At 38.7% G+C, this 19495-nt stretch overlaps 2 protein-coding genes across 5 annotated transcripts in view; one reads left to right on the forward strand and one right to left on the reverse strand.

Moving 5' to 3' along the window:
* LOC126162903 (centrosomal protein of 78 kDa-like) overlaps positions 1 to 7865 on the reverse strand; it is a 119714-nt gene extending 111849 nt beyond the window's left edge. For all 3 annotated transcript variants that reach the window (XM_049919711.1, XM_049919714.1, XM_049919712.1), the window contains exon 1: positions 7728 to 7865. The gene's annotated coding sequence lies outside the window, so the exon portion shown is untranslated. The remainder of the gene's footprint in view (positions 1 to 7727) is intronic.
* Positions 7866 to 7967: 102 nt separating this feature from the next.
* Positions 7968 to 19495, forward strand: part of LOC126162904 (endoribonuclease LACTB2) — a 110271-nt gene continuing 98743 nt past the window's right edge. For both annotated transcript variants that reach the window (XM_049919715.1, XM_049919716.1), the window contains exon 1: positions 7968 to 8182. In XM_049919715.1, coding sequence (XP_049775672.1) covers positions 7968 to 8182 — 215 coding nt within the window. The remainder of the gene's footprint in view (positions 8183 to 19495) is intronic.

Consider the following 19495-nt stretch of genomic DNA (forward strand, 5'->3'; position numbering starts at 1 on the left):
TCAGTAAAGATCCTCCGCCCTAGTCTGTTGTTACTTCCACATCTTTTCCTGCACTTGCTGTCTCCCCTGGCACAGTAGGATTTCCTTCCGATAAAATTTTCTTGGGCTTCCAGATGCATCCAGTGGTTTAAAAGCCACAAGCTTTTGGCTGAGTCCTCCTCGGCCACTGTCAAGTGATGACTGTTGAACGATTGCTGCTGCCATCCTTATACAGCCGCGCTATCTTCAATGACATCACTGGTGCCCGCTCCAGAGCCATATAAGGTAATGTTTTCATTGCGCACTTCCCACACCTGCTTCAACTTTCCGATTGCTGGGTACCAAGCTGTGCTTAGCTGCAGGCTGTCATCTTTATTGAGGGAGTTGTCAGAAATTTTTAACTTGGTTGCTTCTTTTATAACAGAGTCCCAAAAAATAGTAGTTCGCATAATAACAGATGTCTCAGTGAATGAAATATGGTGTCCATTTTCTAAAGCACATTCTGCAACTGCTGATTTCTCAGGATACTGTAGGCAAAAACATCTCTTGTGTTCCACATGGCTCTGTTCAATAGTATGTACAGTCTGTCAGATATAGAACTTCCACACCAACACGGTATTTTGTGTACTCCGCGAGTTCTGAATTCAACATTGTCTTTCACAGGCCTCACAAGCTGTCGAGTTTTAACTGGAGTCGTAAAAACTGTATCGATTTTATGCTTATTTCGAAGTCGGCTAATCTTTCCTGTTATTGAGGCACAGAATGGAAAGACCGCAGGCTTCTTCATGACCCCCTCTTTCAAAATATCGCTTTTGTTGTAGTCATTTTCTTTGAAGACTTTCCATAAGTGGCTCAGTTCCTTCAGAAGGCTTTCAGTGTATGAAACTGCTTCCACTCAATTCACCAATGTTCTCAAAATAGAACTTTTCTGCAAAGGGTGGTAATAGCTGGTAGCATGCAGATATCAGTCTGTGTGGGTGGGTTTCCGATAAACACTGTGGCTGAGCTTCTAAAGCGATCTTCACTGGAAGAGAATGTCATTAGAAAGCTCATCCCTCAGGCACCTCATCCACATACTTTGTATTGCCTTACCGAGGTTCATAAGGAGCACACTCCTCTATGATCCATTGCAAGTACCACTGGATCACCTATGTACAGACTAGCTAAACATCTGGTCATTCTCCTTACTCCACACATTGGTCATTGTGAGCACCAGATAAAAAATACGACTGAATTCAACAGTTGAATGAGATGCTTGCATCTCGGAAAAGGAGATATGATGGTTAGCTTTGGTGTGGTGTCACTGGTCGGGCCGGTTCCCATCAAAGACTCTTTAGATTTGCTCTCCAAGCTGTTTGACGATACTGTTGGGGATTTATTTAAGCACCCTCTGACATCATTGCATTTTTTGTTTGATGGAGATTATTTTAACCAGGCAGATGGCATTGCGACGGGAAGCCCATTAGCTCCAGTTGTAGCCAACCACTTCAGGAAGTACTCTGAGAACATCACCTTGGACACAGCTCCTGCAAAGCCTAGTTGCTTTTACTGTTACATGACACATTCTTTGTCTGGCCTCATGGGCGTGAAAAGCTGGGAGAATTTTTCCAACTACATCAACAGCATTCATAACAACACCAGATTCACAATGGGAGTAAAGACAGATGGTGCCTTACCTTTTCTAGACATCCTTGTCCGCCAGAAAAGGAAATGGGTGTCTCAACCACAATGTTTATTGAAAACCCACCCACACAAACCGATATCTGCATGCTACCAGCTATCACCAACCTTCGCAGGAAAGTTCTGTTCTGAGGACATTGGTGGATCGAGCGGAAGCCATTTCAGACACTGAAAGCCTTCAGAAGGAAATGAGCCACTTACGGAAACTCTTAAAAGAAACGGTTACAATAACCATCAGATTTCGCAAGCCATCTTGCCAAAGAAATGTAAGTAGAAGATCTCCGAGGAGGGAATGAAGAAGCTTGCATTCTTGCCATTCTGTGTCTCTGTACCAGGAATGATTAGCCGGCTTCTAAAGAAGCATAAAAATCGATATAGTTTTTCGTGCACTGGCTAAAATTCTTCAACCAGTGAGGCCTGCGAAAGACAATGTTGAACTCAGAACATCAGGAGTATATAAGAAACTGTGCGAGTGTGGTCAGTTCTATATCAGGCAGACTGTACGTACTATTGAACAGCACCATATGGAACATGAGAGATTTTTTCCATCTACAGTATCCTGAGGAATCAGTGGTGGCAGAACATGCTTTAGAAAATGGACACTGTATTGCATTTGTTGAAACATGTGTTATTACACGAACTACTAGTTTTTGGAACAGTGTTATAGAAGAAGTGATCGAGTTAAAAATTTCTGACAACACCCTCAATAAAGACGGCAGCTTGCAGCGAAGCACAGTTTGGAACCCAGCCATTGGAAAGTTGAAGCAGGCACAGCAAGTGCACCATGAAAACATTACCGTATATGGCACTGGAGCGATCACCGGTGACGTCACCGAACACTGCGCAGCTATATAAGGACGGCAGCAGCAATCATTCAACAGTCACCACTTGACAATGGCCGAGGAGAACTCGGCCTAAAGCTCTTAGGTTTTATACCACTAGACGCTGCTGGAAGCCCGAGAAAATTTTATCAGTATATATCGCTGCAAAGCTATGCCTTCAGATTTCCTTCCCTTTGTTGCCTGCATGTATTACTGCGGCTTTCTTTCATTATCTGTATTGTTCTTCATTTTAATGAAGAAATTTTTTATGAGAATTAATGGTATAGACCTACATTACACAAAGTTGTTGAAACTGAGATTTTCTTTTGTTGTGTAGCTGGTGTTTAGTTTATTTAAAAGTTTAAAGCATGACATAAATTATCTCATTTCATGCAAACATAATATTCTTAACATTGTTTCATTTCTTGAAATACAGGGGCAGGAATACAGCACTACTACTATAACTTGTCAGGTGGTTGATGAACTAATCATTCACTGTCTGGGTTGATTGCAGAAAATTTAAGGGGGGACACTGTCACAAGTGGTAAAATACCAGTGGTCACAGGTGTCAGAGGGATGCCTTTTTTTAGGACAGTGAAGGGGGAAAGAAAACGAGTTTTAAGAGAGATTGGCAGACACACACAGTTTGAGAAAACAACAGATGAACGGGAGTCAGATTTTAGCGTACAGCCTCCATTTAAACAATGTTTCACAGAAAGTAATCAGAAACTGCCAGTCCATCTTCACCAAAGCAGTTATAATCCCATTAGTATGCAGTATCAGTTATCTTTACTACACCAGAACATTACGGGACTCAGAAATAAAGTTGATGAACTACTCATTTGTATTGATGAAATGGATTCATCTAACCAAATTGACATAATCAGCCTCTCTGAACATCAAGTGACCACCAGTATAGATATGTTAGACATTTCAGGATTCAAGCTAGCTTCCTACTTCTGCAGGGTAGATATGGATGGAGGAGGAGTTGCCACATTTATTAAAAACTGCCATAAATTCAAGCCATTGACATTAATAAATTCTGTTTAGAGCAGCACCTACAAGGATGTGCAACAGAAGTAGAGTTCCATAACAGATCATATATAATAGTAACTATTTACCGAGCACCTGCAGGAAATTATAATCTATTCATAAATCATCTAGAAGCTCTTTGGGTTATTTAACAGGAAGAAACAAAGAAATTTTGATTGCTGGTGACTTTAATACAGATTTTCCAATGCAATCTTCCAGTAAACATTTACTGTAGTTAGTAATGTTGTCTTTCAATCTAACTCACACTGTAAACTTTCTAACTAGGATCACAAAATCCTCAAGGACAGCCATTGATAACATTTTTATAGACAAATCAAAGGAACAAAATCATATCATAAAACCTGTAATAGATGGACTATCAGATCATGACATGTAGCTCCTTGTTTTAGATGTAAATTCCAAGTAGATTATCAAGACTGCTAAGTATGAGTACAGGAGAGTAGTCAATCAACCAAAAATTGAGTGTTTTAGAAAACTGCTCAAAGATATGAACTGGAAAGATGTTTATAGTGCTCATGACATGAATGAAAAATATAACACATTCATGAACAATGTCAGTACCATGTTTGAAAACTGTTGTCTCTAAAAGTTACTCAAATTAAACAGAAGTCTATAATAAAACCATGGATTACACAAGGAATAAAGATTTCCTGCAAGACAAAATGGAAAATGTATCTGTCAACCAAGAATAGCTCTAATACTGATGATTTAGCTAAATACAAGGAATACTGTAAAATATTTTAAAAAAGTAATTCAGACATCTAAACAAATGCACTACGAGAAGAAGATAGCAATGTCAGGGAACAAAATAAAAACAATGTGGGATATAGTGAAAGAGGAGACTGATAGAACCAGAAAGGAACAGGAGCAAATAGCATTAAGGGTGGATGACACATTAGTAAGCGATGGGCATAGTGTGGCAAATCTATTTAACAAGTACTTTATATGCATTACTGATAGAAGAATGGGATTGTCAGGATCAGTAAATAACGCCCGTGAATATCTGAAACTAGCCTTTACAAATAGCCTCAGGTACATGAATATGTCACTCACTTCACCAAAAGAAATAACGTCCATAATAAAATCTTTAAAAACAAAGCATTCTAGTGGTTACGACGAAATATCAACAAAGTTAATTAAGGCATGTTCTTGTGAGTTTAGTACAATTCTAAGTTACTTGTGTAACCAGTCAATTATAACTGGGACATTTCCTGACTGGCTAAATATACAGATGTTAAGCCGCTATTCAAGAAAGGGGTTAAAGAGATGCCATCAAACTACAGACCGATTTCACTTTTGCCAGCATTCTCAAAAATCTTAGAAAAAGTAATGTACAGGCAGCTTCTCAACCATCTGACCACAAAGAACATATTATCAAGAATGCAGTTTGGATTTCTGAAGGGTTCTGATATCGAGAAGGCTATTGACACCTACAGTGAAAATGTACTTAATTCATTAAATAACAAATTACAAGCAGCAGGTATTTTCTGTGATTTGTCAAAGGAATTTGATTGTGTGAACCACAACATCCTTTTAAATAAATTAGAATTCTATGGTCTCATGGGCAGTGTTGCAAAATGGTTCAAGTCATACTTCGCTAACAGGAGAAAAAGGGTGTCAGTGCAAGGGACTAGTGAATTAAGTCATCAGTCATCATCAGAATGGGAAGAAATTACATGTGGTGCCCACAAGGATCCATCTTAGGGCCATTGCTTTTTCTTGTGTACATTAATGACCTCTCATTAGTTACACTGCCAGAAGCAGAATTCGTTTCGTTTGCAGATAACACAAGTATTGCAATAAATAGTATGCCGAGTGTAGTCCTAGAAAGATCTGCTAATGATATTTTCATGGATATTAATAAATGGTTTAAAGCCAACTCACTGACATTAAACTTTGAAAAGACTCACTATATGCAGTTCAGAACCTGTAAGAGGTTTCCACCCAGCAAATGCATAAAGTATGAAGAAGAGCAGATAGAAGAGGTTGACAGCCTTAAATTGCTGGGATTACAACTTGATAAAAAATTCAGTTGGAAGGAGCACACCACAGAACTGCAGAAACGCCTTAACAAATCTATATTTGCAATTCGAGTGTTAGCTGACATAGGTGACACAAAAATGAAAAAGCTTGCATACTTTGCCATACGTCCATAATGTCATATGGTATAATATTTTGGGGTAACTCTTCAAGTCAAACAGAAGTTTTCAGAGGCCAAAAGCGTGTAATATGTATTATTTGTGGAGTAAATTCATGGACGTCCTGTAGAAACCTCTTCAAAGAACTGGCTCTCAGTATATTTACTCCTTAATGAAATTTGTCCTAAATAATATATCTCTTTTTCCAACAAACAGCTCAGTTCATACATACAATACCAGGAACAAAAATGATCTGCACAAGGACTTAAAAGCACTTTAGTTCAAAAAGGGGTACACTACTCAGGAACACTCATCTTCAATAATTTGCCAGCAAACATAAAAAATTTAGTTACAAATAAAGATCAGTTTAAAAGGAGCCTGAAAGACTTACTAGTGGCCAACTCATTCTACTCCACCGACGACTTTCTTAATAGAAACAAATGACGTATTATATATATTCATACTATTAGTATTGCTATTTCAGCTTTAAAATAAAAAATTAAAAAAAATTAAAAAAATAATATTGACATGTTCCACATCCACGAGGATGTCCTCAGCATGGATCTATGGAACGAAAAACTAATCTAATCTAAGGTGTAGCATATCTCTTTCCCTAAAGGCACTGAAACATAACTTCCAGATACCTGGCAGGTAGTTTAAGTGCAATATTATGAAAAAAAATTTGTAAGTTACATAGCTTATATGTGATTGCCTTAAGGTAGATTTAGTATATAGGCCTGCTACATTGGACATCTAATTTAAATGTCAACACACACACACACACACACACACACACACACACGCACGCGCGCGCGCGCGCGCGCACACACACACACACACACACACACACACACACACAGAGAGAGAGAGAGAGAGAGAGAGAGAGAGAGAGAGAGAGAGAGAGAGAGAGAGAGAGAGAAAATTTCCATGACTAGACTGTCAAAGAGCTTTATAGCAGCATCCCTTTGTGGATGAAAGTCATGTTAACTGAACCATAGTGCGCATCATTTTTCCTTCTAGTGTTGTACTTGTGAGTACCTCTGTTACTTTCACACTCATGTTGATTGTAAATAGCAAATTTCATGAGTGAATAAATGTATTAGCTGGCTGTGATTAATATTCCCCATCACTTAAACAGATGGCTACAAGATGCATATATGAGCCTCACGCATAATTCCAATTACCTTCTTTTATGCAATGAATACTTAAGTAAGGAGTTACCCTAGAATATTTTCCTGCGAGATATCAGTGAATGAAAATATACAAAATAGGTTAACTTACTGACTTCTATATTCTCAAACTTGGCAATTATTCTTATGGCAAAAGTAGCTGAACCTAAACTTTTTTAGCTGATCCATTGTCTGGTTTTTCCAGTTAAAGTTTTCATCAATATGCACGCATAAAAGAACCTCGAACTATCTACATCTTTATTATATCTTGTTGGTATACTAAGTCAATAGGGGATGATATCCTTTAAACAGTACAAAACTGGATGAGCTGTGTTTCTTCAGAGTTCAAAGTTTGCCCATTTGTGCAAAATCAGTATGTATGTTTAGAAATACATCATTCTCTATCTCTATTTTGTTGACCCTGAAACAAAGTTCTATAACTGTACTGAAGTTTCAGAACAGCTGGTAAAAAGAAGGTGAAATGTGCCTTTTTTTTTTTTTTTTTTTTTTTTTTTTTTTTTTTTTTTAAATCTTGGCTTTTAGAATAGACAAGATAAAATGAGATTTTCAAGTTCTAATTTTATTAAAGTAATTTTGCAGTAATGGAGTCCTCAATGAATGGAATAACTTGCTCCTCTGATGCGTCAGCATCTTATTGTGCTGCAATTCTCTATTTGTTTTGTGTACCTTCAAAGAATCATAAAACCAAATTTAAATACGATTAAGGCTGAAACATGTAAACTACACCAAGGGCCCAGCATATTCAACGTGCATATCATTCTATTTCGTGGTATGTGCTTCCCTGCTTAGGCACCATGAACAGCAGGAACTACAAAGTTTGAACTTACATACAAATGAATAAAAATATCATTGAAATCTATTAGTACCTTAAATTTCTTCAGCTTCTGAAGGGCCCACTACCAGCTTTCTACGATCCAACATCGTATTAGGAAAGGCCTTTCGTATGTAAAATCTTTTAAAACTTAGTTTGAGAAAATTTCCCGAAAGACAAATTTAGTACGAATATAAATGAGCCTTAAACCAGCTGTTTAGCGTATTCAGCACAGTGTCAACTGTCAGGCAACCAGTAAATAATTTCAAACTGCCCAGAAACTCGCGGCGCCAGCATGTGGCACCTGCTATTTCAACCCAAACATTCGACAAATGCGAAACGCTGTTGTTATCATGCGGTTAAAGGTCTATTATTACAGTTCTCGACGATGGCTACTGCAATTCCGAAAATATCGCGACTGTCATCAAGAATTCTTCGAATACTAGGATGTAACCCCGGACCTATGACACTGCAAGGGACAAATACGTATTTAATCGGAACCGGCAAAAGGTTATGTTGAAACTTTCTCCGTTGGTTTATTATGCACGTATTTTCTGTTATTACGTCGTTTTGAGGCAGCAGCGCATTCGCTTTTAATTTAGAGGATTCATTTAATAAACGTGATAGCGAATTCCTGCTTTCGTGGCCTTTACTTTTTGTGATACTGATATTAGTTTGTCGCATCCAAATTGAAACAGACGTCATTCAAAATCCGATTTTGTCAGTACGAAATTTCTTCCAGAGAGAAAAGAAATAAAGGAAACTGAATTCCATGTGTACATATCATTGTATTATATCTTTATAGATCCACTGAAGTGTGCAACATGAAGTGTACAGTTTACAACATGATATGGGACCAGACAAGTAGATGTTGATATACCCATGTCCAACAACATTGTTACACATAGAGTACATCACACAGAAGATATGTATTCTTACTCAGTCATTCAATTTGCAGAAGTGTGCAATATATATAAGCACAAACACTGCACTTGGTATACATCACATTGGTTTATAGATCACACTGAAGAAAGTACCTACTGAGAAGCACTACATTGTTAACAATTATCTTAATTTTTTAAAATTTATTTGGTTCCTGAATAATTTATATTTCTTCTGGAAGATGGTTATAAAATTTAATTCTTATACACTTGACACTGTTACTGTACAGTTTAGTTGAATAGGGAACTAACCATGACAATCTCTTCTACCTCATGTCATAGTGGTGAGTATCCAGGTACCAGCCCAGTCTACTGATGTCTTCTTTAATAAAGCAAGGCAGTTCAGAAATGTATTGACTATAGAGAGACAATATGTTCATTTATTTAAAGAGTGGTTTACAGGTTTGTCTTTGCTGCGTGTACAGGATTGTTCTAATTGCTGTTTTTGCAATTTGAATAATTTCACTGATTCATTACACCAAAAAATGATTATATAACTTAGGACTGAATGGAAAAGAGCATGATACTATACAAGTCAATGTACTGGTGTTTAGCCCATCCCTCACTGAGTGGAGCATGAAGCAGACTTTGCTTAGCCTAGAACTAATCATGTCAATTTGGTTTTTCCATGTGAGTGTGTCCATGATGTGGATCCCTAATGATTTTGTGTCATTGGAAAATTCAGCATTGCTCTCACTTATTGTTGCTGTTGGAACCTGGAGTTCTGTTCTGAATTGTGTGAAAGGTTAGGCATACTGTCTTTTCTGTTTTGAGGAGCAATCTGATACTGTCTGTTGGGGCAGTATTTCTGTTGGTTGCTATCTGGAGAGATTCATCTGTATTTGAGATTAACGACATTAGTGTCGTTGACAAACAAAAATACCTTGCTAGTAGGTAGGGTGTGGGGAAGGTCATTTATATAAAGAAGAAATGGAAAAAAGACCTAAAACTGAGCTGTGTGGCACACCATGCACTTTTAGAATACCTGACTGATTTACTTTATTTATATGAACATAATGTGCTCACTCTTAAATATAACTACTGATCTCCAGCCACTGGCAGTTCCCCTTATCTCATACCAATCCAACTTTTGCAAAAGTGTGTTGTGGTTCACCATGTCAACAGCCTTTGTGAAGTCAAGAAAGATCTCAGTAGCTGGGCATTTTTTGTCAACCAGGTGTAGGATAGAGTAAAGCAATTCGTATATTGCATCAGTAGTTAGTTATATGTTCCGCTGATCAGTCCCATGGTGACGGTTATGATATGGAACATGTCAAGTGCATAAGAAATGCACACATGAATCAAGGTTTTTTTTTTTAATTTTCTGCCTCATTCCCTTAAATGGCACAAAGTGCATATATTATACCTATAGATATAAGTTGGAAAGAGAGGGAATTAGAGGTATTCCAAATTAATGTATTAGATCATATCTTACTAGCCGGCAACAAAAAGTTGTTCTCAAACAAGACACAATTACTGAAAACATTTCAAGAAGAACAACATACACATCAAAAAAACTACCATCAAATATGGTGTGCCACAAGGATCAACATTAGGCCCTATCCTCTTTCTTTTGTATATTGATGACCTGAATGACACTGTCCATGCCAAACAGAAAACTTTATTTGCAGATGATACCAGTATTTTGATTGCAGGATCAGACCAAAAACAGCTTCAATTAACTGCAGATGCATCATTGCTGGAACTAACACACTGGTTTGAAAAAAATAAACTTATAATTAACACTGGGAAAACGGTGGCCATGAACTTTCAGATATTCCACTATAAACAACAAAATGAACACGCATTGAAAATAAACAACAAAATTGTAAAATTAGTTGATGATGTTAAGTTCCTAGGAATATATCTGCAGAGTGATCTCAAGTGGAATACACACACTAAAGCTATCATCATTCTGTTACATGCTATGGATACTAAGCACAAGTTGTAATAGAGAAATAGTAAAACAGGCATATCATGCACATTTACAGACAGCAATCCGATATGGAATAATATTTTGGGGGAATGCACCCTGTAGTCAATCTGTTTTCAAAACCCAGAAACGAGCTATCAGAATCAGCTGCAACATAAAGAGGCAAAGTTCACGTCACTCTCTTTTTCCTACTCTAAAGATACTGAACCTTCCATGCCTGTATATATTTGAAACAATAGTCTTTGTAAGAGAATATTTAGGAACCTCCAATACCTATCAGCTGAACAGCTCTGTGCATAATTACACAACAAGAAATGGCAATAACATTCATGTCTCATATGCCATAACACCAGCGTATCAGAAGAGCGTCCTTCATAGAGGCACACAAGTGTATAACCACCTTCCTAACATCAAGTTGGTAAAGCAAGACAGCTTGGTAGAAAAAAGAAAAAAAAAAAAAAGTTGAAGTCATTTCTGATGGACCACAGTTTCTACTCTGTAAATGAATACCTCTCAGAATGAAACAGAATTTTATAATGTTAAATTAATAAACAATTTATGGCAATTATTTGTTTATTAAAGTGTACTAGTTGTACATGTAACATCGTATTAATGTAGATATTTGTAGTACACAACATTGTATTGATCTTATGTCACAGGACCAAAACTAAATAAATAAATATTTATTCCTTTTCAAGAATTCACCTTTGGTATAGAAGGAGTTGTCAAGGAGATAAGATTTCAATTTATTTTTGAAACTTTTACTGCCTCCTGTCAGACATTTTATTTCATCTGGTAATTTATTGAAAAGTTTTACAGCAGCATATTTTACCCCTTTCTGTGCCAGATATAGGTTAAGTAGAGGATAGTGTAAGTCCTTCATTTTTCTGGTATTATAATCATGAATGTCACTGTTGTTTTCAAACTGGTCCATGTTGTTGAGAACAAATTTCATTACTGAATAAATGAGCTGTGTGGCTGTTGTAAGAATTCCTAATCTTTTAAACAGATGTCTACAGTATGTGCAACTATGAGCCCCATACGTTATTCTAACCACTTTCTTCTGAGCAGTGAATACTTTTTGCCTAAGTATTGAGTTACATCAAAATATTATTCCGTATGACATCAGAGAGTGAAAGCACGCAAAGTATGTTACCTTACAATTTTCTATATCCTCAAAAGTTGCTGAACCTTGTTACTTTAGGAGATCCAAAATATTAAGTTTCCAATTAAGATTCTCATCTATATGTACACCCAAAAACTTAGTATGCCATACCCTGGCAACTGAGTTCTGTTGATGTGTTATATTTCCGGAAGGAACTGTACTCCTTGCAGTAGAAATTTGGATTTACTGTGTTTTTCAAAATTCAGAGCAACCCCATTTGCAGAAAACCAATCAATAATTTTCCAAAGACATTAATTGTATCATTTCCTATTGGAGTTACTTTTACTCGATTAATAATGATGCTTGTATTATCAGCAAAAAGTGTCAGTTTAGCTGGGAGGTCATTCTCGTATTGAGAACAGAAGGGGACTGATGATCAAACTCTGTATTACATGTGTGACTCAGAACATCAGCTGTAACTGCTCCACATTGTTTCAATATAATGTTAGAGTTATCATCTACTCCAACAGAGCATTTATTTTTCAAAGATTTAATGATTTTTCCTTATTTCCCAAAGAGGTTGTTAGGTGAAAATTAATCTGACTAGGATTTTTCAAAACTGACTCTTCCATGTACTGCTTGGCTTTTTTCATTTGAACTATTCTCACCAATTTTTTCATCTATACTTGAGAAATGGTTGTTAAATACAGTAGCTACTTGTGCATACTGTTGGTTAAGATGGCCTCATTCTCTTTAATAGTAATACTACCTACCCCAGAGGTTACTTTTCCTGCCTCACTTCTAACAACATTCCACACTTATTTGATTCTATTACCCAAGTTGTTAATTTTGTTTCTAATAAACATATTTCTTTACTTTCTGACAACTCTTCTCAGTATGTTACAATAGTTTTTATAGTGTAAAATTCTTCTGGGTCTTTAGTAATTCTTGCTATGTCATACAGTTTTCTTTTTCTTTCTGAAGACACTTTAATACCTGTAGTAATCCAAGGTTTCTTTGAAAACTGTTTGTGTTACATTCAGTAATTTTTTTTATTTTCTTGCAAAGCAGGAAAAAGAATGTTATTTTTTTGTAAGAAATGAGTTTAGTCTGGCAGCCATTGCATACTCAAATATTTTACTGAATACTGAGAGGACTGCAGCTGGACTGTAGTTGCCAGGATCTTCTTTTGATTCCTTTTTATGCATGGGTATGATTTTTGCCATTTTAAGTTTTTGTGGAAATATTGCATCAGAATTTATTACATGAGACAGCAGTCTACTAATAACTTTACTGCATCTGTGTAGAAGGAAGCATGGCATCATTTCTCATTTCTTCTTGTGCTGACAATTTTTTCTTTATTTTACTAATAATTATCTCTCCTATTTCTGCTCCGAATGTAGGTGATAAAAGACTGTGTTAATGAAGGTACTGAAGACTGACTGAGGGAGACAATTACTTTTAGATAATCTGTTAGTTTTTCTATGGTTTCAATAAAGTATGAGTTAAACTCTTGAGTTACTTCCGATTGGTCAATAATTAATGTTGAATTTACTTTAAGTTTAATTACACTTTTTCTATTTCTACATTTTTTGCATTGATTATTTGCCATATGCATTTGCTTTTATTATATGAAGCCTTCAGAAGCATGTCATTTTGTAGATTTTTAGCAGCATGCACCACATTTTTAAATATTCTTTTGTATGCATTGAAGTATTTCTTAAATTGTTCACTGTTGCTGAGGCTAGTCTTGTTGAGGGAGGAATGCTCTCTCTTTCTCTTTGTTGAATTTATGATACCTGCTGTGATCCAGTTGGAGGATGCTATATTGTTACATATGGTTTTTGTTTTTAAAGGGAAATGATAGTTGAAATAGTAACATAAAATGTTTAGAATAGTTTCAAATTTTTCACCTGCCATTTGAGAGTGGTATACAGTCTCCCAGTTCTTTCTCTGCATATGCGACAGAAAAATGAGTTAATTGGTTTGACATAAAACTTCTACTTTGATTCGTAATTTTTTTGGGTTGACGTTTACTCCAGAAAGACTGTCTGTATAATGAGTGCATTAAGGTCAGAATATCCCAGACTTAAAGATCTAACAGAATAATTCATGTTGCTAACTGTTGTAACTTGGACATACAACAAAGAATCTTAGTACAACTTTAACAGACTGTGGCATGTACGCCAGTCACCATAACACACACTGAACACAACACGATAAGGCTAATGTACATAAGCAGTAATAACATTATAACTGAGTGTGAGCGTAGTGCAGCAGAGTTTAAATAGATACTCACCAGTGGTGGGCTCTATTGAAAGTATACAGTGTTGCTCTTTTACAGCACACTCTCACAGATGACAACACACTGCTTATGTGCTCGACTTTCAAGTGTGTGCGCCTTACTTCATTCCTCTTCCCTTGGAAAACAGCTCAGATTTGCGAGATCTCCATGGTGCCTTCCTCTACAAGGCTCTGACTGAGGTGATGTGCTGGTACTGGGGCATATGGTCAGAAGTACTTAGGGTGCGGGCAGTGTTGCAACTGCCTTCTTGTGTCAATCCATACATTAGGATGGGTGATGTCATCATGAGCTCCATGTCCACATCAGGTCCAGGGCCTGTTGGTGGTTGTGTCCCTGCAGTTGGCGGCTGAGGTGGAGGAGATGGCTCCGGTGTGGATGGCGGCTGCATCAGTACTGGTAGCAGTATTGGAGAAGCTCCACCAGGTTCATCGACCCATGACAGGGGACCCAAATATGTCATGGCAGGGACCCAGCCACATCAGCTGTTCCATTGAGTGACACAGACTGGCATAGTGACGTCGGTGTCCTGGCTGGGGTTGTCGGGTGGTCCATGCACAGGCGCAACTGGTTGCAATGATGTGCACAGAGGCCCTCCTGTGTATGCAGGTTGCAGAGACAGTGGCCGTGGCATGGGCAGATGACCGCAGAAATCCATTTTGGATGATGACCAAACCTGTGTGGCAAGACAGCCACCCTGGACCAGAATGAAGCAAACTCCTGTGACACAAACTGAGGTCCGTTATCAGAGACCAATGTTGCCAGAAGTCCATTGATGGAAAACATTTTTGACAGGGTTGCCACGGTGGCAGAGGCCAAAGAAGATGGGCAACAAACAACATATGGGAACCGAGAGAATGCATCAGTTACTATTAGGAAATAAGGAAAGGGCTGGTGAAATTGAAGTGGATATGATCTCAGGCTGGCAAAGGCTGCAGCCACGGAGACAATGTTGCCCATGGGGCGGCTCACTGTGATGCACAGTGACAACATGGTGTAATGAAATGAGTGATGTTGCCATCCAAATGAGGCCAAAAAACATGATGACAGGCTAACACCTCAGTGTGTTACACCGTCCAGTGATCAGCGCACAGCAGTTGCAGGATGTCTGAACGGAGAGCTTGGGAACCACTATGCAAGGAGCTGAATAGTCCTTATCAAGGAGCAGAACACCGTTAGTGATACCGAAACACACAGTAATTACAGAGGGGGGTCAGATGCCTACAACGGAGGAGCCTCAGGTCAGCTATGTTGTACGGAATGTATCACTTTCTGCAAAATCTGATCAGCAGCGTTAGGCTGTGTGACCTGAATGCTAGCAATTGGAAAACCATTAACAGTTTTATGAGTGCATTCATCAACATGGAAACAGAGTAACTCCTCCCTATCAAAACTGTGTCTGGGCTGGCCAGAAGACAAGAGAGCCCACTAGCATTCACATGTTTAGCCATGGGGTGGAAGTGAATCTCCTAGTTTTACTTAGAGAGGAACAATGCTCCATGTTGAAGGAGATGTGTTGCTTTGTCTGGCAACAACACTGATGGGTTAAACAGCATAACTGATAGCTTGTGATCCATGACGAAATGGAACCTTAAACCACACCGAAAACATGAAATTTCTTTAAGGCATAAACAATGGTGAGGGCTTCTTTCTCTATTTGTGAATGTCTAGTCTGAGCCAAATTAAGTGTCTTCAATGCTCATGCAATAGGCCGCTTTGGGCCATCAGAATATTTATGAGCTAACACCGCCCCCAGCCCATGCTGGGACACATCTATTGCTAACATTTAATGTTGACCTGGTTGGTGGTTAATAGGCAAGATGCAGATTGTAACATAGACTTTAGTTTGGAAAACGCCATTTCAGATGCCTGCAACCAGTGGAAAGACATTTCCTTATGCACCAAGGCATGTAAAGATTCTGCTGCCCCCTGGCAAAAACTGATGATAATAAGCAATCTTATCTAAAAACCTTGAGTTCCTTGACCGATGAAGAATGCGGGTGACCCACAATGGCAGAGACATTCTGACGAAGGGGTCTGAAACCAGCACGAGAGAGTTCGAATCAAAGGTAAACAATAGTAGGCTGAAAGAAGTGGCACTGGGTGAGTCCAAAAGAAACGGGGTCTGGCTGAAGGTCTCATGGTGATGTGGGCTTTGAATCAGAGCAGAATATTGAGAGCATAAAGAGTTGAGTTGTGCATAAGGCACTTGATCAGAGATTAGATTAACTTCATTGGAAATAATAAACCTGGACAGGTTAAAGGCGTCCAAACCAAACAAATTTTTGGTGCATGCATTGTTCACCACCAGAAAAGTCAGTGGACAGACCACAGATTTAAATGTGATTGGGGCCAAGAAACTATATAATATTGAAAAGCTTTGTTTATTGTAGGTGACTAATGTACGTGATACTGGTACTAAAGGAGGAGAACCAAGTCTATGTACATCTGCAAGTTGAGTAATGACACAGCAGCACCAGTGTTGACTTGCATGTGCAAAACCTTCTGATAAACCTTGAAATCAATAAAAAGCTTGCCGATACACAACCGACATCCATGTCAGCGTCTGCAATAGGCTGTCGGAATTTTGTGTTACAAACAGAGCAATATTGCCCATTTTGTTCCACTGGCACAAATGACCCACTTCTTCAGACAATCCAGCCTATCATGAGTGACAACACACACAGACAATGGGGAACCATGGAGCGCTTGTGTTTTTGTTCATTACCGGGCTTGCTGTACCACTGCTGCTGCTACTGTGGCTGTTCCAGTGAGTTGGGCTGGGCACCGTGATATTTTGCTCACATGTGGACTGCTGCCACCATGTTGTCCCCTGTGAACTATTCAACAAATGATTGGGGGGGGGAGTGAGTTGTTTCGTAAATCATCATCACCAGTTTTCAGAAGGCCTCGTCACTCATGCTGTGGAGGCCTAGTTGCCATTGTTGTTACAGTAGGCCGAGTTTGTGAGTTCATGAAATGGTTTCTGGTGCAGTACACCGCTAAGACAATTTCTCTGTGCCACTACTACACAGCTGTGCCTCAGGATCAGGTAACAGGATAGGAGAACGTAGGTTCTACAACACTCCAACAAATTAGTAACAAAGTCACACAAATGAGTTAAAAAGGTTTACCTGTCTTTTTGATTTGTTGAATAATGAAGTCTGCAACACTGCTTGCAATATAACACAAAAAAGACCCTCAATGGCTAAGTGCAAGTAATCATAGGTAAATTTCTCAGTACATAGCAAATGCAACTTACAACAATTGTGTGTTCACTTCTAAGAGTTCAATAAATGACATTCCCTGTCTTAAGTCAGCCCTGGACAATGATCTATAACCAAGTGGGTGAGAGCTGCTCTACCACCTTGTGAGTAGGCTTCTGTCTGTTGTCGCCTGGTCATGGTTGGATTGTACTCGGCTGGCAATTGGCTGAGACGAAGTAGATATCTTCATCCTCAGTATCGCCTGTGGTGCTGGTGGAACTCGCGCAAGTGGTGAGTCTCTGTGGCACTGGCACTAGTTAGTTTCTTTGCACCTATGGTGCTTTTGCCCTCGCTGTGGCTTGTTTGGATGACACATCAGGTTGAACTTCTGCAACCTCACACCATAACTCAATTTGACTACCCACTGTGCTCGAAACCTCAAATGATTGTGGAACAGTCAGAATGACAGATAGGGATGGGTTTCCACATTGGAGGGCCTGCTCATGAACCTCATGACCAGGGGCCAATCAAATGGTTGCATCACGAACCATTTGGTTGGCATACGATTCCTTATGTACATCAGTAGCTTAAACCATGAAGCTCAGCTGCCCAAGTCTTATAGGAATGTTCCGGTTTTTGCGACTCTGATAGAACTCAACTTGAGCGGCAATGACATGTGTCTGATTACAGTAGTATTTTGAAAGAAGGTCGCACATGTTATCAAAAGAGAGTGAAGACAGATTCTGCAATGGGTCATGTGGCAAAGAAGTTGATACATATGAGGTGATAACCAAGACAAAAAGAAAGCACAGCATGAGGTAACATTAGTCAACCCAAATGCTTGGAAATGCTTCCACAACTGTTTTTCATAGGCTTCCCATTCTTTGACGGCCTCATTGTAAGTCAGAAACGCTGGGGGATAAACGACCAGGGTAGTGACAGGCAAAACAGGAGGTGCAAGGGGCAATGTGGCAGGCGACGTAGATTGAGATAGACTCGAACTGGCCAAAACAGAGGCAAGCGTTTGCAATTTCTGGATTTGATTATATGGCACTGTGGCAAACGCTTCCTGCTGTTGTCTGAGATGCTGCAACATCACAGTAAGACCCCACTGCTGATCAACGAGCCGGCATAAAAACTCATCAGTAGCACTGTTAGACATTGTAGATGCAACAGGGGACCAACCAGACTGAAAACCTTGCAGATAACAATCCCACACTCATAGTCACTTGTGTTGTAACTTGGACACACAACACAACCAAGAATGTTAGTACAAGTAGAATGTGGCATGTACGCAAATCACCATAACATACACTGAACACAGTAAGATAAGGCAAATGTATGTAAACAGTAATAACATGATAAATGAGGGCAAGCATAGCTTGGCAGATTTTAAATAGGCACTCACCCATGGCAGGCTCAATCAGAAGTTCACAGTATTGCTGTTTCGCATCACACTCTTGGAGATGACAACACACTGCTAATATGTGTGGCTTTCAGGTACGCTTGAATTACTTCAATGACCACTTGATCAAGAGCTTACCCTAGTTGGGGATGTTCCCTTAATGGTAAAGTCACTATAGATTACGACCCTTTATGGTTGTCTTTTCATAACTTTTTCTAATACTGGTGTGAAACTTCTATAAAAGGAGCACAAGCTGCCTGAGGGAGATCTATAAACTGATTTTACATGAACATCAATACCTTTGATTTCAATACCAGACAGTTCTGTGTCTTTTTCAATAGAGTAGGAGTTACATATGCCCAATGGAGTAGCTGCAAACACTGTCTTTTACATACATGCAGCTTCCTTCACCTCTGAAGTTTTGCCTTGAAAAGTGATGCACTAGTCTGAATTGTAGTAACACAACTGATTCTATTTTGAGAGACCTCATAAAGTGTTCAGTAATACACAGTACTTTGGTATCTGATAGTTCACTGCTGATGCTAGTTAAAAGTTCTAACTCATTTAGCTTATTTGTATGTCCCTGCACATTATGAATATAGATTTTTGGGCCAGAGTAATGGTTTACTCTTGTCGGTACATTTCCATGAGAAAATTCTGGTATTGTTTCATTAGTTGCAACTGAATGTCTAAATTTATTTATAGTATTGCTGTGAGACTGCACCTTATATGAAGTTGTCATGTTTGACATTTCTTTTGTTGCAGGCCACCTTGGCCTTAAGTTGACACTATGAGTGGCGTTCTTGGTGCTGCTGCTGTTTCTAATACCTTTGCTGTTGCTAATATCTTTGCTGTTGGAGTTGTTGGTGCTGACAGTATTGTCGCTGGTACCACTGCTGTTGCTGACACTTCTACTAGTGCTGGAGTTGTT

The sequence above is a fragment of the Schistocerca cancellata genome, chromosome 2, assembly GCF_023864275.1.
Source record: "Schistocerca cancellata isolate TAMUIC-IGC-003103 chromosome 2, iqSchCanc2.1, whole genome shotgun sequence".
In the NCBI taxonomy this organism is placed as follows: domain Eukaryota; kingdom Metazoa; phylum Arthropoda; class Insecta; order Orthoptera; family Acrididae; genus Schistocerca; species Schistocerca cancellata.